This window comes from Brachyhypopomus gauderio, chromosome 4, assembly GCF_052324685.1.
Source record: "Brachyhypopomus gauderio isolate BG-103 chromosome 4, BGAUD_0.2, whole genome shotgun sequence".
NCBI classification, from domain to species: Eukaryota; Metazoa; Chordata; class Actinopteri; order Gymnotiformes; family Hypopomidae; genus Brachyhypopomus; species Brachyhypopomus gauderio.
Genome location: NC_135214.1, coordinates 33417790 through 33445288, shown reverse-complemented (window position 1 = coordinate 33445288; position 27499 = coordinate 33417790). Strand labels below are relative to the sequence as shown.

Below are 27499 nucleotides of genomic sequence, written 5' to 3'. Positions count from 1 at the left end.
CTCCTCGCAAAGGAATCAGAATTAAACCAATTAAGCTGTTATGGCCCAGATTGGAATTCCTGCTAAACAAAAATCCTCCCTAGGTGTGTGTGGGGCTGCAGAGCTGGTGTGGCACTTGTGTGAGGGCAGTGTGGCGGTTCCGTGAGCAACCAGCCCCTCAGCTCAGAGCAACCTGCGCAGACAGACCAAAGCACCCCACTGCTGGAGAAGAAGCCTTCCCTGACGCTGCTGTAGGAACAGGAGGCATATTTATACACACACAAACACACACACACTCACACACGTACACATACACACACGTACACATACACATACACATACACACACACACACTAGTCCCTGAGCGCTATTTATTCTCATTGGCGCTGGAGTGCTGCCATGCTGATCATGGGACACTTCCCCGAAGGAGGGGCGGGTAGAGAGTCACCCCCGCGCCCCTAGATCCGTCATGATTAGCAGTGGGGCGTCTGACTTATTACCCTGCCAGAGCCCCGGGAGGCAGAGGTTCATCCGCTAGCGTATTGTGCACAGGGGTTTTAAATCAACGCTTGGTTACGGTATGACATATGGATGTTTGAATTGGTGATTGGGAGACACTGGGTCTTGATAAGACACTCCAAACTCCTGGCCTTGTAGTATGACTACAGTGTGTGTGTGTGTGTGTGTGTGTGTGTGTGTGTGTGTGTGTGTGTGTGTGTGTGTGTGTGTGTGTGTGTGTGTGTGTATTCAGAACTGGAGGTGCAAATTGAATCTGGCAGATTTCTGGCAATAAGATTTGATATGGTTTATGTGGCTCATAGCGAATGTTTGTAACTGGAATCCTGCTTGGGCAGAGAAACATAATTGTGTGTGTGTGTGTGTGTGTGTGTGTGTGTGTGTGTGTGTGTGTGTGTGTGTGTGTGTATGGGAGGCATAATTGGCTTCAAATCCTTCCACCACACCCCCAACCCCTCCACCCCCCACCTCGAAATATTAATCCATCGTTGGAACCATAAAAGCCCTGTTCTCTGTCCTCTAACTAATGAAGGCTGCTTCTCAGCACCTCTCCCCAGCAAGAAAGAGAAACGTTTCCTTATTCCCCATTATTGTGAAGCTTTGAAGGGCAACTGAACAAAGGTTTTATTCCCTGAGCAGTCGGGGAAAAGCAGTCATAAAGCTCGTGGCTGGACATGGCTTCTGATTTTTCCTGTTTCCTTCTTCACACATGGGGAAAAAGCCTTGCTGTTTCTCCCTTGGTTCCTGAAAGTGCATCTTGCATAAAAGGCAAGGTAAAGGGCGGGAGCAGACAGAGCTCACCTCCACACCCTCTCCTCCACCTCCTCCTGCAGGGCTAGCAGCTGAAAGGCTCTGGAGACATGGATGAGGGAGAGAGAGAGGGAGAGGATGAGAGAGAGGAAGAGAAAAGTAGTGAAAGAGAGGGAGAGAGAGAGAGAGAAAAAGAAAGAGGGAGGGTGAGTGAGGGGAAGTGAATGAGAGAGAGAGAGAGAGAGAGAGAGAGAGAGTGTGTGTGTGTGTGTGTGTGACAGAGAGGAGAGGGAGAAACAGAGAGGAATGGAGAGAGAGAGGAGAACTGAGTGCGAGAGTGTGTGTGTGTGTGTGTGTGTGTGGTGTGTGTGTGAGAGAGAGAGAGAGAGAGAGAGTGTGTGTGTATGTGTTTGTGTGTGTGAGAGAGAGAGTGTATGTGTGCGTGTGTGTGTGTGTGTGTGTGTGAGAGAGAGAGAGAGATAGAGAGAGAGAGAGAGAGAGAGAGAGAGAGAGAGAGAGAGAGAGAGAGAGAGAAAGAGCAAGCTCATCCCATGTAGCGAGAGCTCCGTCCTGCACCAGGGCTGCAGTCTGTTCCACTGTGAGCTGCTGGTGACCTTGAAAGTGTCGGCACAGGCAGCTCCTGTAAATTATTCAGCCCGGACGGCGAAAGGGAAAGAGGTTGAGCTGCAGCCTCCACCCTGGCATGGAAGAAGGGCCACGCAACGAAGGGCCACGCAACGAAGCCTACGCAACGAAGGGCCACGCAACGAAGGGCCACGCAACGAAGGGCCACGCAACGAAGCCCACGCAACGAAGGGCCACGCAACGAAGCCCACGCAACGAAGCCCACGCAACGAAGGGCCACGCAACGAAGGGCCACGCAACGAAGCCTACGCAACGAAGGGCCACGCAACGAAGGGCCACGCAATGAAGGGCCACGCAACGAAGCCCACGCAACGAAGGGCCACGCAACGAAGCCCACGCAACGAAAGGCCGCGCAACGAAGGGCCACGCAACGAAGGGCCACGCAACGAAGCCTACGCAACAAAGGGCCACGCAACGAAGGGCCACGCAACGAAGCCCACGCAACGAAAGGCCACGCAACGAAGGGCCACGCAACGAAGCCCACGCAACGAAGCCCACGCAACGAAGGGCCACGCAACGAAGCCCACGCAACGAAGCCCACGCAACAAAGGGCCACGCAACGAAGGGCCACGCAACGAAGCCCACGCAACGAAAGGCCACGCAACGAAGGGCCACGCAACGAAGCCCACGCAACGAAGCCCACGCAACGAAGGGCCACGCAACGAAGCCCACGCAACGAAGCCCACGCAACGAAGGGCCACGCAACGAAAGGCCACGCAACGAAGGGCCACGCAACGAAGGGCCACGCAACGAAGGGCCACGCAATGAAGGGCCACGCAACGAAGCCCACGCAACGAAGGGCCACGCAACGAAGCCCACGCAACGAAAGGCCACGCAACGAAGGGCCACGCAACGAAGGGCCACGCAACGAAGCCTACGCAACAAAGGGCCACGCAACGAAGGGCCACGCAACGAAGCCCACGCAACGAAAGGCCACGCAACGAAGGGCCACGCAACGAAGCCCACGCAACGAAGGGCCACGCAACGAAGCCCACGCAACGAAGCCCACGCAACAAAGGGCCACGCAACGAAGGGCCACGCAACGAAGCCCACGCAACGAAAGGCCACGCAACGAAGGGCCACGCAACGAAGCCCACGCAACGAAGCCCACGCAACGAAGGGCCACGCAACGAAGCCCACGCAACGAAGCCCACGCAACGAAGGGCCACGCAACGAAAGGCCACGCAACGAAGGGCCACGCAACGAAGGGCCACGCAACGAAGGGCCACGCAACGAAAGGCCACGCAACGAAGGGCCACGCAACGAAGGGCCACGCAACGAAAGGCCACGCAACGAAAGGCCACGCAACGAAGGGCCACGCAACGAAAGGCCACGCAACGAAGGGCCACGCAACGAAAGGCCCACGCTACAAAGGCCCACGCTACCAAAGGCCACACATCGAAGGCCCACGCTATAAAGGCCCACGCATCGAAGGCCCACGCTATAAAGGCCCACGCAATGAAGGCCCAAGTAACGAAGGCCCACGCTACCAAGGCACACGCTAAGTAGACCCACACTACGAAGGCACATGGTAAGTAAACCCACACTACGAAGGCACACGCTACGAAGACACATGCTACGAAGACACGCTATGAAGAAGGAAGCTGGAGGAAAAGAAGAAAGAAAGAAAGCACAAAGCACAAAGACTGTATAATTTCCATGGCTACATCAAACGTAGTTAAAGGAAAGTCCCAGAGACGGGGATAAAGGGACTCCCTTCATAATTCATTTCAGCCCCCACTGAAGCACCACAGTGGGGTTCTGCCAATTACTGCCTGAACGGGCTTCTCTCACCCACTGTGCTACTGTCCTCTGCAGGACACTATTCTCTAGATATCCCCATTGTGCAGGATTTGGACACACACACACACACACACACACAGAGAAAATGTGTAATTGACATTGGTAGGCAATTGACATTTTTATGTCATTTCATTTGATTAATGTTAATTTAATGTTTTCCAGCAACAATTGCCTATTCAGAATGTGTATGATTTAATGCCTGTGTAATGAGATACATTTCTAAAAAGGCGTGAATGCACATATCAGTCAACACTGCTCTTGTTAATGAGATGGCTAACCTTTGCTCAAAAAACACAGCTGCATAGGTGAAGAAATGGTGGGAAATGCAATCCATGTCTGCACCCCGACCTCACAAAGCTGCAGAACCGTCTGAGTGCACGTGTGCTCTCACACACGCATCCCTTACACAATTACTAAATATATCTTTCAGTGGTATTGGAAAAAATCTAACGTTCATTATGAACAATGCCTCTGACTATATATATATATATATATATATATATATATATATATATATATATAGTGGTGTAATTAACATAATGAATATGCATAACATAATGAATATGCACTTGCACTGTTTAATCTTGTAATCTTGTCCTATATCTCTGTCCATGCATGTCACATGCTTGTCATCTTCGTCTTTATCTATTGTCTTCTTTATATTCTTGTTCTCTTCTGACTTCTTTCTCGTTGTGGTTCCAACTCGCACATTTAATCTCTCGTCTCTCCCAGGTTGTGTTGTTTCCCCTGGTCATGGAGCTCTCACGGTATCGGCGCGCCCTCCTCCGCCACGGCGTGAACTCCCCCCACCGCGTGGCGTCGTCGCGGCGAGAGTGGGCAGAGCGTGGCATTTACCACAGCACATGTTGGAGCGCGGGAGGGTGTGCACCGAGCAGGAAGCGCCCGCTGAGGTGGCGTTGCACCAGAAACAGTCCCCCAGAAAGAATGGGCAGATGAAAGTTTGATGAGGGACAGTGTTTTGATGAAAAATTCTGTTTGCCTTCCCGGGACACCCTCTTTCATAGAGCCCCCAGGGCGAGGATCCGGGCAGCGCAGATATTTACCCCCACCGCGCTCAGCTGCCGGGCAGGCGGACAGCCTTAATAGAGTTTCAGAGAATCTCTCGCTAGTAGAAACTGGCACCTGGTCTCAGCCCCTTCGTAGCATATGTGCTCAACATCTGTACCAGCATTTTTACAGATGTATATTATAATCACAAGGTATTTCATCTGCACCTGCTCTGCCTTTATGTGGCGCGAGTCAAGTGCGGTACAGTAAGCAGAAAGGCTGAACGTGGATCGGGCTTCGTGTTCAGTGGTGCTACACCGTGTTCACGCTCCGTTTGTCTTCCAGGCAGCCACATGCAACGCAGCTTCCCTGCAGAGCACCGTTACATCTTTAGGTTGATGTGGCACTTCATTTCACTGAATGTAATAACAGATCTTCTATAATTGCGGAAGACTTGCAATGTTTTCTATTTCATTACATTTAAGCGCTCTTGAGAAATCAGAAGCAACTACAAAGTGTGCATGACTGTGCTTGGATATTCAAATACTTAGCAGGGCGTTCATAACAATCATCAAGTCAAATACTTAGCAGGGTGTTGGGCTCTGTGCCTGTGATCGTAACTCCTTGAATTTCTTATGGCATTAGCTGCATTCAGAGTGTGAGAGGGTGGTGGCTTCACCAAGACTCAGAGCTTCACATTAATCATTCACACTGACAGCAGGGCCTTGGCTTAAGAGCAGGGTTAATACTATTATACAAAATTACATCTATTACACCTTATTCTGAGTGGAGATAGGGCTGAAGATAAAAAAAAGGACAGCGTCTGGTGTAAAAGCATCCTGAACCTCACAAGACTTCCTCCTGGTCGGTCCCCTGGGGATTCTGCTGGGTATTAGCCGACTGTGCATACTAACGATTCCAGACGCCTGGAGCCGTGGAGCTCACAAAAGGGTCGGCGAAGTTTTGAGAGATTAACTGATCTAAATAACGTTCGTCTCATGCATCCACGAAGTACAAAAGGGATTCGGGTTGCATTCGTGCTGATCTTGAATGTGAACGCATTGTTGACACCATTGGGAACATTTCAGCAGATTTAGTGAAGTGTCATCCAAAATCTATTCCTGCTTTGACATGCATAAAATGCAGACCAAGGCTCTCATCAAAAACAGCTTGGTTAAGTAACATAAAACAGGAAGATGATAAATCCTGCACCTAACATTCAGAGTCATGCAACAGGCTTGGCTAGGATGTATTAACCAACCAACAACCATGATCTAATAATACCTACACAATACTACTAAGAAGACAAGATAGATTTCACACACCCTATGCACACACTAGTTGCTTGAACAGAACACAGCAGCAGCTACAATCTGATACTGGCTCGACAAGGATCCAGAAGCACAGCGCACTATGTTCATGGTCCATTGCCTCAACTGCCAAGTACTCAGACCACCAAACAAACCTGGACTGACCTAAATATTACAATGAACAACTTACACCACTCGAGGATGAGAGAGACAGATAGACTGATAGAACTAGCAGTGCTTAGCAGAACAGGTATAGCAGAAGTCAGCATGCACGCCTGTGCTTGTGCACGTGTGTATTAATGAGTGCGTTTTCTGGTCCAGAAACCAGTTGGTCTGTGCATGCCTTATATGCGTTCCTGCATATTGGTGTCAGAGCATATGTGTCTGCACACACACGCACTCTGTTCATATGTGTGTTTCTGGCTTCTGGATAAATCTTTGAGTTTGCATGTGTTATGTGACCATTTTTGTGTGTGTATTTGTATGTGTGTGTGTGTGTGTGTGTGTGTGTGTGTGTGTGTGTGTGGCACAGATGAATTTGTACTACCAAGAACAAGGCCATTTCTGAGAGCCCTTTTCTGATCACCCCGCGACTTCTTTACATCAGCAATAAGGGAGGAGGATTGTGTCCACACTTACTCGGCGTTATTGAATTATGCATCTCATCACATGGTGCTGTAATGAGTGTGTGGAGTGTTGTGCTGCAGACGAGCTCATGCGGACGGCTGGTGCCGGCGTAACCTTAGCACGAGAGAAGCAGGGCCAAGGACTGGCCTCTGATGGTCAGCTCTGATGGGGCTGGGCTTTTTAGCTGTAAGCTCCTTCTGCTCCCCGGGGCTTAGGGTAAGTGCTGTTCAACCTCGGACCCGTCCATCTATAAAACAAGATTCTCTTCCCCCGCCACCCCCCACACTGCCCCCCCCTCCCTGTGCCACACACCAGTACCACCAGGAACAAGCAACTTCTAAAACTAGGCCGCATATTACATCATACTCAAGGAGGTGCAGGGAAAGCAAAAACACCACAAGTCTCACACACACAGCACACACACACACACACACACACACACACACACACACAAACAGCACACACACACATGCAAACACACACACACACACACACACACACACACACACACATATGCAAACACACACACACACACACACACACACACACACTCACACACACACACATGCAAACACACACACACATGTAAACACACACACACACACACACACACACACACACACATGCAAACACACACACACACACACACACACACACACACATGCAAACACACACACACACACACACACATGCAAACACACACACACACACACACACACACACACACACACACACACACACACATGCAAACACACACACACACACACACACACACTCGCGCACACACACACTCACACACACACACTCACACACACACACATGCAAACACACACACACACACACACACTCGCGCGCACACACACACACACACACACACACACACACACACACTCGCGCGCACACACACATACACACGGCCCGGAAGGAAAGGAAACACGAGAACTCCGCGTGCTGCTCGATGAAAGCTCTAAATGGGTCACCTTTGCCATTCAGATTTAAAACGCGTTTGCATTTTTCCAGTGCAGAAATCACAAGAATTATTTTCCAGTGTACTGTGGCCAGTGTTATAACTGAGGTTTTTCACACGAAATGAGTGGTTATTCTCGTTCTCGGAGTCGGTGACCGCAAACCATTGAATTGTGTGCCCGCCATTTGAGCTCTGCTTCCTTCATAGCAGGTGACCCTCAGCAACCGATGCTGTTTCAGTGAAAGACTTCAAAAATAACTGCACACTGAATGTTTTGAAAGAGCACCGGTTCCAGAACCCGAATAGCCAAAAGCACAGAAATCAATCACCTGCGGTATAAGCTATGAAAGACTTCAAAAATACATTGCGGTTTTGAACGTGTTCCTATCCTTGCCATGGTTACCTCATCTACATGGGGAGCTAGACGGCGTTAATGCTGTGGGTGTAGCTGTTCAGAGGCAGAAAGGTGAAAGCACAAAGAAACGACAGCGAAGAGCTTCGCGCAACAGACACAGGAACCGCTGCGAACGCCAGCGAGCTTCAGCGCGTCGGTCGCGCGAGTGCTGAAGGAGTCCTGGGGTTCCGCGTGAGTGCGGCTTCACGCGCTAACCTGGCAACCCGTCTCAAGGAGAGTCTGGATATTAAAACGCATTACATTTGATTGAGGGCCTTTAGTGTGTCCCAGACCTACATTCAATTCATGGAAGACTCACAACGGATAATAAGGTGTGTAACGGCAAACTGATCACTTCCCAGACGTCTGCAGAGTGAACACCTCTGATGTACTGCTTCCTCAAGTATCTCCTGGTGGAACCTTTGCTATCATAGAATGCTGGTGACAGGCAGACATCACAGCCTGGGGGTCAAGGGGAGGCCAGTGGTGGGTCTGACCTTTGCCCCCTTTACTGTTATACAACAGTGCTCGGGATAAAAACGGTGTTCTGGGTGAAAGTGCTGTGGGTAAAAACTGTTCCGAGTGAATGTGCTTTGGGTGAAGACTGGATGCAGGGTGATGGTGCTCTGGGGGGAAAATGAGTGGGTGAAACCCATCTGGCCTATTGGCTGGTCGGGCAGTCTCAAGGCACCAATGGCTGTGCTACGATTCAAGCACTTCTTTCCATGTCAATGCACTGTGCAAGAAGACCTCTTATGCTGTTTTATTATGCCGTCAGCGCAACTGAATATCGACCTATTCTAAGTACAAACATCCCATTGAATATCACGATGTGGACTGGGTTCAGAGTTGCTCTGAGATCAGCACTTTTACTTTGAAGCTTGAAGCAACAGGAGCTTTGCACCAGTGTTCCTGCAGCATCCTGGACTGTAAAAGGCCCTGAAGGACTGTTAGTCTAGACTCAGACTCCCTTAGTCTTAAACCCTTATTTACGCTGATCTAAGGCCAAAAGGATTTCAGACCACAGTATTTTTACAGCACCAAACTAGGCACTACACATACCAAATTTCCCATTAGGAGCATTCTAGGCTCTCCAATAAAGCATCTTGGAGAAAGGGTACTTTCAGAAGGGGACGGTCCAGTGCTGGACACTGCTAACAGACGTACTGGTCCACCGGTGGAGGGGGCGTCACACGCGTCCACGTGCCGGGCTGCTCACAGCACTCTCAGTCTGCAGATGATCCACTGGCTGGGAAAGTGCCTGGGTGTGTTTCTCAGGGGTCTGTCTACAACATGGAGGGGAGCGCGAGACAGATGAGAAGGAGGCTAATGTGAGACAGACAGATCGAGAGAGAGAGACACGGAGGCACATCAGAGCAGTGCCGCCTGCAGGATTACCTTCATTATAATAATATGCCATGACGTTATTATTTGTGTTCCTGAATGTAAAAAAGCAGTTGCCCCTGGAAGCGAAGAGGAATCTCCCCTGGTGCACGCCGAGCTGTGCGGTGGGGTAATACCCACACACACCCAGTAGAATCAGGCCAAGTCTAAGTGTTCTCCCTCAACGTAGTAGTGAATCTGAAACGTGCTTTCAGTGTCTGTGTGTGCGCGTGCAGGTTCATGCAAGACGACATGTTTGTGTGTCTGTTTTACAGCAGTTCATAAATATTATCTTGTCATTTTGGCTTATTCTGTCTGTGTTTTGTCAGCGCGACTCGAACAGACGCTCAACCGGCTATCACGGCGCTTCTTCACAATTTGGTCGCGCTGCATTGTTTAAAGAGGAAATTGAGAAAGAAAGTTTGCTGCTAAGGGGCCTCCTCCAGCGGAATCACACGGGCCTGTCCACTACGTCCGAGAACGGGTCCCTCACCATGTACCAATCTCCCAGCTGCCTCCAGTGTGAGAGGGTCGTCGGCGACATGCCTCCTCCCCGCTCTCCTCCACAGCCCGGGCAGATTAAAAGCCCCGAGTGGAGACGCATCGCGCCCTTCCTCTGCTTCCGGAGGAAGACTCCGTTTGACTCCTGATCCGCGCGCTCCGCACGCTGACAGCCTGACATTTCCGAAATCATTGCGAAGGTGGAAGTGACTGAGGGGTCAGGGAGGATAATGGTTCTGTCGAGCCGGCAGACAGAGCGGGGCCGTCCCGCCCATCCATCTGTCCTGCCGGAGCTGGAGGCCGCCGCCCACCGCCTGGCTGCTGTCTGGACCCGCCCCTCCATGCAGGACCACCACCGGACCGACAGCACTCGCTGGTAACGGCCTGCAGTGTCTTTGGTAAATCACGCCAAAGCTGTGCTTGTGAAGTGTGAAGTTTGGGGGGGGCATGTGTGTGTATCCATGCATGGGTGTGATTAGTAGAACTACTAAGTTGGTTATTACACAGTTACTTTAGCACATCCACTGTTTAGATGCACAGCTGACCTTGCTGTTCGGCAAGGTGCTGGATAGGAGATGTAACTTGTTTCAAAAAGATTCCACCTACATATAGGTGAATGCATGTACACACACACGCACACACACACACACACACACACACACACACACACACACACACACACACACAGTTCTCAGCAAGCATCTGCCTCCCCCTCATTGACCTGAACTGAACATGTAAGCCAGGCCTAGCCCAAGGACACGGGCTCGACCCGCTATACCAACAGGCTCCTGTCAGCCATCTGCACGACCTCAGTTCTCTGGAGTGACCTATCGAGTTCTCAGCATATCGACAGCACAACATTACTGGTTACGGTGCAGCCCTTCCAACATCAGCAGCTTCTGGTGAAGGTTTGCATATGTACTGCAAGACTACACATACACACCATGACACACCACAACACACACCATGACACACACCACGACACACACCAAAACACACACCATGACACACACCAAAGCTATGAAACAGAAGACTGCAACTTTAAGAAAATAATGTAGGAGCAAAGAGAGAGAGAGAGAGTGATAGACATAGAGAGAGAGAGAGAGAGAGAGAGAGAGAGAGAGAGAGAGAAGGGAGGGAGAGAGAGGAGAGGGAGAGACAGGGAGGTGTATGGACTTTTTCCTGAAGAGGCCACAGTGAAGACGAGAAACAGCTCCAATGAGTTGAAGCCTTTGCATTAATCGACACAATCTCTGGGAACGGAGCTTCTGTTGTGTGTTTCAGCTCCTGCCAGGACTTAATTAGGGTTCACGCTGGTGTTTGGGGGTGTTTGTCAGACAGGGGCATAGCCTGCACAGCCAAATCTGACCAGACCTGGTGGAAGCCTCTCTCTCTCTCTCTCTCTCTCTCTCTCTCTCTCTCTCTCTCTCTCTCTCTCTCTCTCTCTCTCTCTCTCCCACTCTCTCTCTCTCTCTCTCCCTCTCCCACTCTCTCTCTCTCTCTCTCTCTCTCTCTCTCTCTCTCTCTTCTCTCTCTTACTCTCTCTCTATGCAAGCAGAGTCTCTAATGCCAGGCTCACGTGTCACGTTGCAGCGTGGGGTGAACGTTGAGGAGGAGAGAGCGTGGAGATGAAATGTGAGTCGTCTCTCCACTGTACTACTGACGGAAAAATGGAGATGTGAAGATTGAGCAGTGCTCTGAGAGTAATGGCATCTCATTATGTCGGCTGACACACACGGCCCTGTAGCACATAATGATTTGCGAAAGTTCCTTTTTACCTTGAGAGAGGTAGCTCAAGAATGCTGCTTGCGAGTGTCATCAGAGCAGCAGATGGAGAAACAGAGAGAAAAAAGAAAGACCCTGTATCGTTTTTCAGTCTGTTTCAGTCAGTCTATTTATAGGAGCACTCTACTAACACTGGCGATTTGGCTAACTAGACAAACGTCATTATGTGAATACACATGATCTAATCCTGGAAACAAGACACAAACCGCAGCGGTGAGGCAGGAAATTAGCAGCTGCCCCCAGACCCTTTTAACAAGTAACACTACATCTTACTCAATTAGATATGCTTGGCCCTTTGTGTTATAGCCTATTTAGTGTAATTACCAGTGATTATAACTACACGCTCGATGACAAGAGGAAATTAGGCATGACAGAGAAAGCATCGTCGGTCCTCTGCTGATCTGATTACGGCGGTAGAAGAGCCTTCACCCTCACCCCTCCCCCGCTCTGCGGAGACCTTTCAGAGCGGTGCTCGCCACCAAGCCCATCAGCGAGGACAGGGCGTTTTCATTTATTGGTGCTAAAACACTTCTCAATACAGTGGGACGAAAAGAATATCCAGGAACCATTTTCGAGCAGTGGATTAGCGGAGCATCTCCAGTTCCTGTCTCGGTAATTACCGACCCAGACGACAGTCTTCGACGGGCCTGACTCAGAGTCTATTTGTCTGTTTATCTCAGCCTTCTCCCTGTCACCCTTAAAACAATTTCCTGTTTGACATACTAGAATAACTATTGATTGAAGGGTTGTATTACCGGAGGTTTGAACTCCCTCGACATTCACATTTTTGGGTGTTTGTCAACAGTTATATTGAGGATAAAGGAGGAATCAGTTTGCTTTTGATAGAGTTGTTTCCCTTATTAGCACAGGTTTTTAAAGAAAGATTCTTGTATCTGAGGCTTCTAAAATGTCTTAATCGCTACCAGTAAATATGATATCAGGGCCGAGCTCCTATTCATGTTCTCATAATACCTGCAGCCAGGGACCCTCTCCCAACAGACGTTTAAAAATAAAGGCTTGGTTTAGTTCGCCTTTTATCCAACAGGTTTACTGTGCACTACATTTGCAGACATGATAAATGACACAGCTAGGCGGCATGACGAGGGCAACTTCAAACCCACGTGTAGCGCCGCCCTACTGCCTCTTGGTGGTATTTCACTTATTTCCGTGCTGCTGCTGATAATCACAGCAACTTACACAGCTGACGCAGTGCAGGTGGCACGCAAAGCGTCAAAGATCCGCCCTCGAAATACCACCTCACGCCACGGGTTCTCACCTGGCCAGCACCTCTATGTTGGAGATGGCGTAGAAGTACTTGAGCAGGTTGTCCCTCTGGACGTAGGTGCCCCCGAGGGCGGGCCGCAGGAGGCGCAGACGGAGGTCGGTGAAGGTGAAGAAGTCTCGTAGCCCCTTCATGCTCTCCATGCGTGTGTACAGGTTGTCCATGTTGAGCAACTTGGGCCCGGCGAAGACGGCGAAACGCTCGCGCACCTCGAAGCGTACCACCTTCTCGTTCTTGGAGCCCACCCAGCGCGAGTAGCGCTCGGTGCAGATCACCCGCGTCACGTTGGCCGCAGACAGGTCCTGCGCACGCTTGGACGGCATGTCGAAGGCCTCCATGCAGTCGTCGGCGTAGAACTGGTAAGGCTGCCAGCTCCGCCCCTTGTCCATTGACTTCTCCAGCACCATGATGGTGGGCCGACCGTACTCGAAGGTGATCTCGATGTCGTCGGACACCTCCAGACTCTTGTTCCAAGAGAGCGTGATGTTGGCCAACAGCGGCTCGGGGTAGCGGCTCCACGTGACCGTCTGCCAGTAGGTGATGAGGCCCGAGTGCTCGGCGTCCTGCATCAGCTGCGGCGGGTGAGCCAGGTCAGGCGTGGACGCATCACACTCGTCACTGCACAGATATGGGTTCTCCTGCACAAGCAACACAGAGATCCACAGTGTAATGGACCTGACTTGTAAAGACAGGACTTGACAACCTGACCTCTAAAGACAGAACTGCATGAGTACTTTATAATGTGAGGTACTGGTTTACAATGTGGAGTGCTGGTTTATAATACATAGTACTGGTTTATAATGTAGAGTGCTGGTTTATAATACATAGTACTGGTTTATAATGTAGAGTGCTGGTTTATCATACATAGTACTGGTTTATAATGTGGTGTGCTGGTTTATAATACAGAGTACTGGTTTATGATATGGAGAACTGTTTTATAATACAGAGTACTGGTTTATAATACAGAGTGCTGTTTTATAATTTGGAGTACTGGCTTATAATGCAGAATACTGGATTATAATGTGAAGTACTGGTTTATAATACAGAGTGCTTGTTTATAATACAGGGTGCTGGTTTATAATACAGAGTACTGGTTTATAATGTGGAGTGCTGGTTTATAATGCAGAGTACTGGATTATAATGTGAAGTACTGGTTTATAATACAGAGTACTGGTTTATAATACAGAGTGCTGGTTTATAATGCGGAGTGCTGGTTTATAATACAGAGTACTGGTTTATAATACAGAGTGCTGGATTATAATGTGACGTACTGGTGTATAATACAGAGTACGGGTTTAAAATGAGCACTAATGTTTTATAATGAGCAGTACTTGTTTATAATGAGCCTTAGATTTCAAGCATATTCTTCCCCTTCAGATAAAGGAAGCACACAACAAAACCCACTAGACTTTAGTGGTATATCTAACAAACTAAGTGAAATATCAAAGCACTGTATTGCGGGTCCATCTCAGAATTCTGATCTGTAGTGGTACGGACCTCAGCCCTTCTTACGTGTGGATGTCACTCTGCCCTGTTCTCCTCCCAGCACACAGATCCAGACCACCTGCTCTTCCAGGTGGCTCTCACGCTAAATCTCCACAGTGACTCTCATACTAAACCGCCCTAGTGGATCTCCTGACAAGAATCTCGTTAGCGCTAACTGAGGACACGGTGCTGGGTGGAGGGCTCGATCACCAGTTGGTAGCCATGTCAGTAAACAGAGAATCTGACTGTATGCATTCCGGTGGTCCTCTCTCTTTCTCTCCCTCTCTCTCTCTCTCTCTCTCTCTCTCTCTCTCTCTCTCTCTCTCTCTCTCTATCTATCTCACACACACACACACACACACAGACACACACACACACACACACACACACACACACACACACACACACACACACACACACACACACACACACACATACACACACACACAGAACTCCAGGCCTTTGGATTAAGAGAAATGGCCAAACCACAATGGCCTCTTTCCTGACAGGCTGTCCAGTAAAGAGCCAGACTGCATGTGTTTAGTCTGCACTTACGCTCACAGAATTTGTTAGATTTGTTTGTTAGATTAGATTTGCTTTGTCAAAGCTTTCTGACTGATGGGCAGGTGGTGTTTGTTTGATCGTCCTAAGGCCTTAAGTTCTGCATTAAAAGAAAGAGGTTGTTAAACATGCATGCCACGTTTGAGGGTCAAATTTATTTGAGTTCATTCAACTCAATTTCAGCTCAGGCAATTCATATGATGAGCTGAAATTCAACTCGCATTGGATATTATACATTTAAACAGATTTTTCAAACAATTTAATTCACCTTGCAAATTGAATTTTATCTTTTGAATTGATCCTGAAATGGAGTGATCTGACCCCAACATGCTTTAAGCCATATATCACTGACGAGCTTTAAGCACGTGTCTGATCACATGGTCATATTGGTTCTCTGTTACCTTCAGTGCTGGCCTGTAGAAAACCTTCTTCAGAACTTGAGAATCATACGCGAATCTTCCTTTCATTATATTTAACAGTAATTAATCTTAATAATACTAATCCACAATTATTGCTTAGCATGGAGCTTCTGATGGAAGTATGTTGGTTATGTCTAGACCACCTAGCATCTGCGTAGGGTGGGTCATATCTCTATGCCAACGGCATCAACAAGTTCAAAGCCAAGAATAAATGAATATATGTAATATATATTTTCCATCACTGGAAAGATGCTGCTTTTATCAAAAATATCTAACCAAATGAACTAATTGAAACTGATTTAACTGCTGTAGTCAATCTATTACAATAAACCAAACCAGAAGGTAATAGAATAAACTAAATCAGAATCTGAAGAAACCCCATAGAGTTAGAAACAAGTCTCAGTAGCTCACTACTGCTTTCATTTGAATACAATAAAAGTATCCTTTAAAAGGCTAACAGCAAAGTAAACAAGCATCAAGAATACACCCGTTCTGTATCATCAGGAATACACCCGTGATGAATATGATCTTCTGGGGCCATTAGGACCCTCATTCAAATGTTTGCCCTGTCATCCAGCTCCCTCAGTGCCAGAGTCAATATTTAAGTCACCTTAAAACATTCCGCATGTGTAAGCAGGATATGAGCTGCTCCGGAACATCCAACGTCTGAGGAAACGCAGGCGGCATGGAGCCGTCTGGCCGGGGCGTCTGGGCTGGGGGCCGCAGGTGCCATGCTGGGGCTGGAGAGTGTGTGTCTGGAGCTCCACCTGCAGAGGTTGTCCCGCTTCACCCAGCACGCGAGTTAATTACAGCACAGCCGCCTCCCCGGGGACCAGCGGCCTGATGGCACCAGCCAGTGAGCAGTGAGCAGCAGCTCCAATTACACACAGCCCAGAGCGGCTCCCGCCCGGGGGGGCCCCGCCCCCAGGAGCCCTGTATCAGGGGCCACGGCCACAGGAGCCCCTCATCAGGGGCCACACCCATGGAACCCCTGTCTCAGAGGACACACCCCTAGGAGGCCCTCATGAGGGGCCACGCCCCCAGCCGCCCTGCATCAGGGGCCACGCCCACAGGAGACCTGTATCAGGGGCCACGCCCACAGGAGCCCTATTAGGGGTCACAGCCTTGGGGAATTCATCCATCCATCTATTTAATCTAATCTAAACTATCTAGAATTAAAACTCCAGGCACAATTCTATGCAGTGGTCCACCAAATGGAACACGCAACACTTTTGGCGCTCTGCCTATAATCACGGCTCTGTGGATGTAATCACGGCTCTAATTGCGGGGCAAACATGGACCTATGTCAGCAATTCTTGACTGGAGTTTGAAGGGATTTGAAGTGTGTTCATGTTGAGGGTGCATGAGATGCTTCAAAGACACTTCAAAGCTCACGCCACTCATTTCTAAGCTGTTATGTACATATTGCTGACTATTCTGGGTCATAAAAATCACTGTTTTGTTACCATATGTGCACTGTGAATGAAAAATGTAATACTACAGTAAGCAGTTCAATCATCTCGTATATATACAATACATTACCCATATGCAGCTAATTCCAGATACAGGTAACATATACACATTTAAAGAAGTGGCACACATCCGCATTTAAGGTGATATTTATTTAAGATAAATGGGTGGAGGTGTTGTGAGAAGTCAGGTTATGGAAAGGTTAAACATGCTGTTCAATCATTCGTGTGAAATAATGTGTTGGTTCTGAGAATTATGCCAAAAATCAAAAATCTAAAGTACGCTAAAGATGCAACCAGACTCAGCGTTGAAGCTACTTTGGACCACCACATGAATCTGCTGTAATTTGAGGAATCCCCAAAGACCTGAGGAGGCATGAGAGGGGAGAGCTGGGAATTACTGCATGCCGACACAAACATAACAGGATGTGCCTGTGACGTTGGGTGCGAGGCGAAGGACGAGACACAAATCCAGCTTCACAGACACAACGACACGTTTAATGCAGACTGTAGACAGGTATTGCGCAATAGCGCACGCTAAACCAACACATACACACGTAACGTGTAGACTCAAACATTAGACAACGACGAGCACAAGACACTGCGCGAACGCACATTAAATAGACAGACCACATCAACCCCACGTGATGACGAGACGAGCCACAGGTGAGACGGATAATTACAAGACGCACCCGCACCCACGGAGGTACACAGACGCAGACGAATAGACGCAGACAACGTTAACACACGCCCCAAAGGAAGGGTTCGGGGACCGTAGCGTGACAGACGCCCCCACCAAGGGCACTACCCGTCCCGGGGTGCCAACAGGACTGAGTGCCCCGAACCCACGTCGATGGGCGGATCTGAAGCGCCCAGTCCTGCGTCTGGGAGATGACCGCCCTCGGCGGAGAGTCCGCCACGCACAGTCTAGAACACCCTCCCTGGGAAGACGGGGGAAAACACATTAGACACATTTAACGGGACATTCACAAACACACACACAGGTACACTTACACATAGTGGCACGAAAGGGAAAAACGGGTTAGGCACACAAATGGGAAGACTTACGAACACTGGCATACACAAACACGAAACAGGCGCCAGACTACGCGCCAGGAGTAGAGCGATAAGGGGAGAGAGATCGGGAGCTGCCGGTGCTGCAGCGGACGGTCCTCCTCCGGTCCTCGCAGCGGACCCTCCGCGGGGTGCAGCGCGACCGGCGGACGTGCCGGGTGCAGCGCGACCGGCGGACGTGCCGGGTGCAGCGCGACCGGCGGACGTGCCGGGTGCAGCGCGACCGGCGGACGTGCCGGGTGCAGCGCGACCGGCGTAGGCGCCGGGTGCAGCGCGACCGGCGTAGGCGCCGGGTGCAGCGCGGCCGGTAGACGCCCCGAGCGGACCGCCTGGGAGATCCCCTGCAGTCTCCATCTCCTCCTCCTCTTCTTCTCCTTGGTCCCACTCCATGGACTGCGCCGGGCTGCCACCCCGGGAGCAGTCCATCCTCTCTCCACCGTAACGATCGGAGGATGGGACCGTCTCTGGTGTCCACCTCCCCTTCACAGTCCCAGCGGAACACTCAGAGGGAGGCGGACTGCCTTCCTCCTCCGACTCGAACTCCTCCACCTCCTCATCGTAGCCCACAGCGGGGAAGGAGCGTTCTGACGGAGGGTAATCATCGTCCTCTTCCTCCTCGCCCTCCGATTCCTCCCCCTCGAACTCGCTCTCAGGGGTCTTCTCTGTGGAGCAGAGTTCGAGGGAGCCGACCCTCAGGGGCGAGAGGTCTCTGGTGGGAGAGGGGTGTCGCTCTCTCCACATCCGCACCGCGGTCTGGCGGAAATACTCCGCCAGTTCCCCAGTGCTGGCCTCCCGAGCCCGGAGCAGCATGATGCTGCATAAAGGGTCCTGCTCCATAAGTTCGGGAGCAACGGTGGCCGCGCGGTGTTGGGCAGGAGCAGAGGCATGGCGGCGCTTGCTGGGCTTCTTGCCCTTCTTTGGCCGGGTGGTGTAGCCTGGCATGGCTTGTTGTGTCTCTGACGGCTCGTCGTTCTGTGACGTTGGGTGCGAGGCGAAGGACGAGACACAAATCCAGCTTCACAGACACAACGACACGTTTAATGCAGACTGTAGACAGGTATTGCGCAATAGCGCACGCTAAACCAACACATACACACGTAACGTGTAGACTCAAACATTAGACAACGACGAGCACAAGACACTGCGCGAACGCACATTAAATAGACAGACCACATCAACCCCACGTGATGACGAGACGAGCCACAGGTGAGACGGATAATTACAAGACGCACCCGCACCCACGGAGGTACACAGACGCAGACGAATAGACGCAGACAACGTTAACACACGCCCCAAAGGAAGGGTTCGGGGACCGTAGCGTGACAGTGCCTGTGTTCCCGTGGGAGCTCGGGGGAGGAGGGGGTCCACACTCATGAAAAATTCATTACAAAAACAGGGAAAAACTGCCCACAGAACTGAACCGCACTTAAGACATTCCACAGCAAACACACCCGGCCTTTCAAATCTTCCAAATAATATCATGTACGGAGAACACTTTGCGGTTCAGTGCCAAAACCTCACAAAATCTGGACCAAATGTTTCTTCTTACCCATGATGCACTGCATGGCTGTACAGTTACTCTGGCTGCTATTTTTAGCTCAGGTGGTTGGTGCATTCTAAGTGGGCAACACGGATGCAGAGCAGGATTGGTCCTCAGATGGAAGTGCTACTGAGGAACGTAGCCTCACTCGAATCAGAACCTCTCACAGGAGATCAACAATGGAAGCTGTGTCTTCCTTTAAAAGACAGATGCACACACATAGACAAGCACCCCCCCCCCCCACACACACACACACACACACACACACACACACACACAAACACGCACACACACACACTTTCTCTGGGTGCTCAAATATGTATTCAGCAGCAGGGTCAGACTTCATCTTTCTGCTTAGCTAAGCTGAGATCCTCCTTTCACTCTCTCACTCCCTCGTTCTCCATCTCTCCTTCCATCCCTCTCTCTCGCCTTCTTTCTCTCACCTTCTCCATTTCCTTCTCTCTCTCTCTCTCTCTCTCTCTCTCTCTCTCTCTCTCCCTCATTAGATGTACATACAGTGTGAGTTTCCAACAGAAGCTAACATCACGTTCGGGAAAAAGCGAGGTGCTGAGTAAAGATGCAGGGGCATCTCCTGTGGGCGCTGAGTGACTGAAATTCCTTCTAAATCTTTAATGAGCCGGAAAGCTTCTTCAGAGAGAGTGAAGTTACTGAATCTGGGGGCCTTGAGCTGATCAATTAACGTGCTTTCGGGGAGGAGGTGAAGAATGCACGTCAACTGTACACACTTTACTAAAGGCTTAATGGAGTAGCAAACATACTCTATCAAATACACTGCAAGCATCTCTTGGAGAGCAGAAGAGGCACATCAAAGCGTCATACTGGCATTGGTAATGCCTGGTTAATTATGTGTACACATTTCCATCTCAGCGGCAGTAAATACATTAATGCAAAAGTATTAATAATAGAGCTTCTTTATTAATCACTCCTGAAGGCCATTTACCTACTACATTGTGTCATTATGTCTATTCAGTCATTCTGCCATCATCTTGTGCATTTTATTATAATTCTTCCTTTAATTACTACTCACACTCACTGACTACACCCATTGACTACACACACTAATTTTCTCATTTGCTGCCTGCCTAAGACCTCTACAATCCAACGAGGCTCTTTGGGTGGAAAGCTGTGGGTGCCAAAAGGTCACCGCAATTTCAAAGTGCTTGGCCCCCCGCCATCACCACCACCACCACCACCATCACCACCATCACCATAGCCATCACCACTATCACCCCCCCACCACCACCACCAAGCCAACTCTGAACACAGAGTGATCTGATGAACAGTCAGCTTTTATTGATCGGGAGAGAGAAGTGCTGACCCTGACACACATGGCTCCTCCCCTCTCCTGAAACACCTCTGTAGTGTTTTCTGCTCACTCAGCCGTCTCAAGTTAACACAGGAAAAGGCGTGGCTTTTTAGTTAACACAGGAGAAGGCGTGGCTTTTTAGTTAACACGGGAGAAGGCGTGGCTTTTTAGTTAACACGGGAGAAGGCGTGGCTTTTTAGTTAACACGGGAGAAGGCGTGGCTTTTTAGTTAACACGGGAGAAGGCGTGGCTTTTTAGTTAACACGGGAGAAGGCATGGCTTTTTAGTGCGCATGAACACGATGCCCTGATGATTGCAGGGAATCTGACACAGTGATCAGGACAAACGCTATTGGAGAGAAGGCCATGCAGCTTTCAAACAAACAGATTCAAACTTCAGAAGAATGGCTTAGAATGGTGGCTCCAAGCACATGCACGTAACACTTTCATTCATCTGTTCCAGCACACCGCAGCTGTGCTCAGTACGGTGGGCATGTGACTTTGCATCTGCTCATGGAAGATTAACGATTTACTTTTTGCCCAACATGCAGTCTGACTAGGACCCTGCCTTAGCACACACAACCCAGGTGTATACTTTACGTTCAAAACAACTGGTTGAAGTATGATGAGGCTATGATGCTTCTTTTCATCCTAAGTTTCTAAAATCACTGACTCCATCACCAAACTTCAGGTCTTCGTCAGGACTTCAGGTCCCAGTGTGGTTCCCCCACGCTCTTTGCTAGACATGTGTCATTGTGACCAGTGTGAGAGAGAGTGAGAGAGGGTTAGAGAGGGTGAGAGAGGGTGAGAGAGGGTGAGGGAGGGTGAGGGAGGGTGTGCGGTGACCAAGCCACCCCAAGCCACATGTGTCTTTTGCTCCTGTGTGCTAACTGTGTGATTAGTGCACCCTTTCAGACAGTGTTCTATCTGCGGCTCAGATGGGCCAGTCTGCCAGCTGTTTACTCTGCATCCAATCCCCTGGCTAGGAGCCCGAAGCATCAGGTGGGCGAACTGTAGAGATTGGCTACCACGGTGAAGCCCCGCCCCTGACCCGCCCCCTTCACCCCCCAACCTTAACACATAACGAGGCTTTAGCAGCCTGTGAGCAGTACAGAAGGGCTGGCAGATCTGAAACATGTAGGAGGTGAATGATGTATCGGAGTGGCGAATGCCAAAATCTCGCGTGATGGTACTCAGCACAGAGCCTCTCTGCTTGGCATACAATGCCCGGTTCACTTTAATCTACACTGTAGTGCGCCTCTGTGCAGGTTAACCCAAATTTGAAGAGGAGCAGGCCAATCAGGAGATACATCCTGGCAAGGCTCAGTGTGTGTGTGTGTGTGTGTGTGTGTGTGTGTGTGTGTGTGTGTGTGTGTGTGTGTGTGTGTGTGTGTGTGTGTGTGTGTGTGTGTGTGTGTGTGTGTGTGTGTGTGAGCCCCCATCATACACCAAGTCTCTCCCAGTGCCTTTCCCACAGATAAACCCACATTGCGTCTAGTTGCAATTCACAGCATTGCTGGAATCAACAAAAAGTATCACACAGTAAGGCAGGGTACAAATATCCTAGCTGTGTGCACCACAGAGCAAAGCGTGTGGATAAACCCAGGCCCTGGAATTCTGTTCCCTAAGAGATTTGGCTCTGCACAGGAGTCCAGGCACAATACTAATTTCAAATGTTTGCCCTCATGTAGTCACACTACCACAATGCAGCTATTGTTAAAAACTTTTCAATCCGCTTTTTCAATAGCAGATATATGTAAAAAAAAATAAAATAAATGTACATCACAACATGTACATTTAACATGCTGTATGGATAATTGTATATGGATATGATGTTTCTTATTATCCACTTATTATTATTCTTAATATCCACTTATGATGTTTCGGTTTGTATCATCAACATCAGATATTACCTTATCAAAGTACACGTACATATTTCTATTATATTTGTTGTGATTCAGAATTAATATCTCTGCCATTTAAGAATGGGAAGTCAGTTTAGAGGTCACAAGGCATAGCGTGCAGAAACATGTTGGTGAGGACAAGCTCGTCATTCTCATTATTACAGATTACAGAACTATTACAGAACGCTATTATGACGAGTACCGCAGGTGATATATTACAACCACTTTAAAAGCCTCTCGAACTTATATTAACACGTACAAATAAAAAAAAACATAATATGTAAATTAATTGAGGTGTAAAGATGGCTTGGAATCACACATTGGCCCGTAGGAGGTATGTGCTGTAAAAAAAAAAAAAGTCACACATACCAAAGTGCAGAAGAGCTGAGGTGGGTTTCCGCAGGTGATGTCGGGGGGGTCCACTCTGATCTGCATAAAGTCTTTCATGGCCATGGGTCTGGGCTGGCAAGCGTACAACTCCCATGTGGGTCCATCGTCTGTGCTGACCAGCGACTTACATATGTCGTACTGGCCCAAAGTCAAAAGGACGCGCTGGAACAGGAGCGCCTGGAGGAGCGCAGACAGGACCACGGCCATCGCCGCGACCAGGAGTCCGGGGACGGGCGAGCGTTTCCACAGCTGGGGAGGGTGTGGGAGATATCACCACGGAAGATGGGCTGCTGTCATGTTTGAGGATCCTGGTCACTGTAAATTCACTTTTCTCCTTAATTAAAGAAGGCTGCCGGTGATGACAGTTGGGATGTGATACGTTTTAATGCCACTTTAAAAAGTTTGCAGTATTAACAGTTTTGATTGTATAAATATGCGCTGACATTGCAATTTTGTTCAGGAATCAAAGTACAGATGAGCATCGCTTTATGTCGTTGGCAGGACGGTCCGTAGTTCTTCCGTACGCATACATACATCCCACGTCGGTGTCCGTTAGACGGTCGAGCGACTCTTGGGCTGCTTCATTTCTGACTTTCAGTCTAGGAGATAAAAACATAAGAAAGACAAACTGAAGCGAGCAGACGTACACGCACGTTTCGCCCTTTAGCGCCATGTGTCGGATTAAATCAGGCGCCGTGAATTCCTGCGTGGCACCAACAGTACGTATTTCAAACGCTTCGTTGTCTGTATACAAGATAAAATGAGGGGGGCATGTAGGCTAATTGTAAGGCTGAGATCAAAATCATTTATTTATTAGTAACGTCTGGCATGATTCCTGTTTAAAAACGTGAAAAAATGAATTTAAATTTACACGGCGTCATATTGGCCTATTTGAAGGGAGTTAAATATGCAAATGAGAATTAAGCAGTGATAAACATTTAAAATAATAAATTGTCTTTTGAAGTTTGAGACGAAGGCTCGGAACGACGGTCTAAATTAAGTTAAAAAAAATACATTCAATTCAAAAGTTAAAAACTTAAGTTAAAAATCTTAGCCTAAATGACACTGGATTTCATATGGTTCATCTGTGAGATTATTAGGTGCACGTCCAGGTATTATTTGAATATCAAGGTAACGGACACTAAATAGTCCTGCCACTTTAACAGCCGTATATTTTTCTACATGTTATCTAACAAACAATGTTTCGTAAAAAGTGTCCCATCTGCTACAAACTTTTGATTGAACGAAATTAACAATTTGAAAGTAACTAAGATTTGCAAGATATAATGACGCCTTTAAAATAAAGTTGCTAGACAAAAGCACATGAAAGGGGTTACTTTAAATCTGTCCCACACTTGCTCGGGTAACCCAACTTAACCCCCATCCAGACACGCTGGAGTAACCCAACTCACCCCCCATCCAGACACGCTAGAGTAACCCAACTCACCCATCCAGACACGCTGGAGTAACCCAACTTACCCCACCAGAGCTGCGCTTGTGCGCCGATGAGCGTCTTTTCCCGGAGTTGCGTTGATAGCACAAAACCATCATTTCACATTTTATTGGTGCGCACTTCAAATAAACCATAATCCTTCTCCAAAGAACACTTACAGAGGAGCCTCACATGACCGCGTTCGGTTATTTTCTCCTTCGTAGTTTTGGGGCAAAAGCGATCTGCGGGATAGATATGTCCAAAGTTCCAGATCCCTTCAAAGCAATATATTTTTTCGCGTTTTGTTTTTTCGTTTAGGTTTGGTCCTGCGCGCTCAAGGGCAGATGGCGAGCGCTTCACAGAGCAGCGTCCCGCCCGGTCCTCGCCACCATCCTCTCTTCCTCTGCCTCTATCTCTTCTGCTCTGTGCACAATCTTATCTACCAATCTCTCTTGCTCAACGCCTCTGTCTAACGCTTTTTGCCGTAGCCATATTTTAAGTTTCACATGTCTTTTGTCAGACTTTTTTTTATCAGGCTTTAAAAGTAGGCTAATCAATTGTCATCATTACCTACAGCCTACCTGGTGTAGTAACAAAGTTTATCTGCCTGCTTGAGGCATATAACCGTCCCACGAGAAGACCATGCAGCCCCCCTCCCTGCGTGCGCTTAAAGGGGCAGGGACAACTGTCAAACGAGGTAGATCGGAGCGCCTCTTCTGATCCAACACTTGGAATGAATGTTAATAATACATAAACTCCAGCAACTCACATAAATATAATGAAATTATCTTTATGATGATTTAACAACAAAAGGCCCCACTAGCCTAGTCTATCTGGACTACGAAACAAGAAATTTTTTGTAAAACTTTATTTTTTTTAACAAAAGCTTTTAACCAATATCGTGTTTATCATGCAACTGTATTAAAATCACGATATGGCTAGTTGAATTCGCACACATGAGTTTTTTTGTAGAACTACAAATACCGTGATGCTCTAGCCGTGCTGACGTAATACGTGCGCCCGTTTTCTTTGTCGAACAGCAATGGCGGATGTTATGAATGTTGGTGTGAATTTAGAAGCCTTTTCTCAAGCAATTAACGCAATCCAGGCACTTCGGTCAAGTGTAACGAGAGTTTTCGACTCGCTGAAAGATGGCATGAAAAATAAGGAAACCCTTGAAGGACGCGAAAAAGCGTTTATAACTGAATTCCAAGATAATTTGCAGTCAGTGAATCGCGACTTGAAGTGAGTTAACCTAGCAAGCTAGCTAGTTAGCATGGCTAGTTTAACCAATGGGGTCTGTTGACGGGGAGTGTAAATATTAAAACATACTGGAATTTTGCTATGACTATTTCTTGTTTCACTTTATGAACATTTAACTTACTACGCATAACTATATCTAGTCTCATCCAGTCTCATCAACGAATGATGTCTCGCCTGTTAACATTGATTTAGCAGGGTAGACTAGTTCTTTAACAATGTTTATTTAATTATTACATTGCTACAACAGTGACTACTTAGTCATTTATAGCAATGAGTTTTGTATCACTAATTCATAATAGTACGTTATTTCATCATGTTCTCATTGAGGAATATCAGTGTTTGTCTAATCATGATCTATGAACAGCATCTTGGCGGTTGTGTGACGTGTCTCCTCTTGTGTTTAGTGAACTGGAGCGTCTCAGCACGCTGGTGGGCCGCCCGTCCGAGAGTCACCCCCTACACAACAGTGGCTTGCTCAGTTTAGACCCAGTGCAAGACAAAACCCCTCTGTACAGCCAGCTGCTCCAAGCCTACAAGTGGTCCAACAAGGTACGGTGGTCTGCATGGCGGCCGCTATGCCATTTGGCTAAAGGTCAATAGCTAGATATAGTAAACCTGTGGAATCCAAATATGTCTCTTTATAGCTCGATGATGAATCTGAACTGAAATAGTGGAAATGTGGAGAAAAAATATTACAAGTCCTTTGGTGTTGGGTCTGCAATAATCCAAAGAGAATGGATCATTCCTGCATGGATAATTCAAGCAGCACTGAATTATCTACAATGTCAGAGTCAAAAGTAATATTTCGCTCCATCACTCCTGCATTTCACCTAATATTTCCTCTTCTCTGGTATGTGTGTGTGTTCTTGGAGGGCTACAGCACTGCAACTCAACTGGTAGTTAATTACCATCTTATTGAAGGGAGTAGTGGGGCAGAGACACATTCTGGAAGAGTCTGTGGTCCTACACACATGCAGTCTGACTTTTATAAAGCATTCTTCTTAATTGCATCTGGGCCTCCGTAGCCACCATTGCATCCTTGTGAGGAGCTTCATGATGGCATTGTGCACAGTGGAACAGGCGGTCATCAAGAAATAATGGCTGGATAATGACAGCAGGTCACTAATGTGAGGTATCAAAAATTCTACCATTAGACCATTAGTCATAGAAGTTTAGAGGAACATTTATTCTATTCTCTCATGGCAAGCAGAGCTCACAGCCATGCCGTACATACCTCCTATACAGTATGGCAAAGCGTGGTCCGAGGTTGTAGCATACTGCCTACTTAAAAAACCTATTGCTTTGATGGTTGAGCAGAACATGCTGCATTGAAATCTAGAGTGTACTGCTTAAGTACAGCATTTCGGATTGAGCCATTGTGTTCTAAGTGTTTAGATTAGCGTTAGGTCCTTGAGACGGTCCTGTTGATTGGCTGCAGATGGCTCCTCCCCCAGAGAGCGTGCACGTGAGACTGAACAGATGTGGCCCTTTTTCAACACGGCAGCGGCGTTTGCTCCAATATCCATTACAGCCAAGTGCCTTCGCCCCTTTGATCAGGAGTGTGTTCGTGTGCTGAGTGTTTTCCAGCAGGCCTCGCTATTCTTGCAGTGAATCCTGCGCAGGGACGGCCGCCCTTACGCCGCCCCTCTGATGTCCTGCGCTCAGGTGGATATCGAGGCGTGTTGA

The 27499-nt window shown here is 48.4% G+C and overlaps 2 protein-coding genes across 4 annotated transcripts in view; one reads left to right on the top strand and one right to left on the bottom strand.

Moving 5' to 3' along the window:
* The window catches only part of ntng2a (netrin g2a), a 48102-nt gene extending 22960 nt beyond the window's left edge, over positions 1 to 25142 (bottom strand). For 2 of the 3 annotated variants that reach the window (XM_077004117.1, XM_077004119.1), the window contains exons 1-3: positions 24598 to 25142; positions 23098 to 23717; positions 12945 to 13588 (exon numbers count right to left, since the gene is read on the bottom strand). In XM_077004117.1, coding sequence (XP_076860232.1) covers positions 12945 to 13588; positions 23098 to 23325 — 872 coding nt within the window. In that variant the 5' untranslated portion in view covers positions 23326 to 23717; positions 24598 to 25142. The remainder of the gene's footprint in view (positions 1 to 12944; positions 13589 to 23097; positions 23718 to 24597) is intronic. The other variant, XM_077004118.1, reaches the window with a different exon arrangement.
* Positions 25143 to 25569: 427 nt separating this feature from the next.
* med27 (mediator complex subunit 27) overlaps positions 25570 to 27499 on the top strand; it is a 45457-nt gene continuing 43527 nt past the window's right edge. The window contains exons 1-2 of the mRNA XM_077004102.1: positions 25570 to 25795; positions 26218 to 26362. Coding sequence (XP_076860217.1) covers positions 25593 to 25795; positions 26218 to 26362 — 348 coding nt within the window. The 5' untranslated portion in view covers positions 25570 to 25592. The remainder of the gene's footprint in view (positions 25796 to 26217; positions 26363 to 27499) is intronic.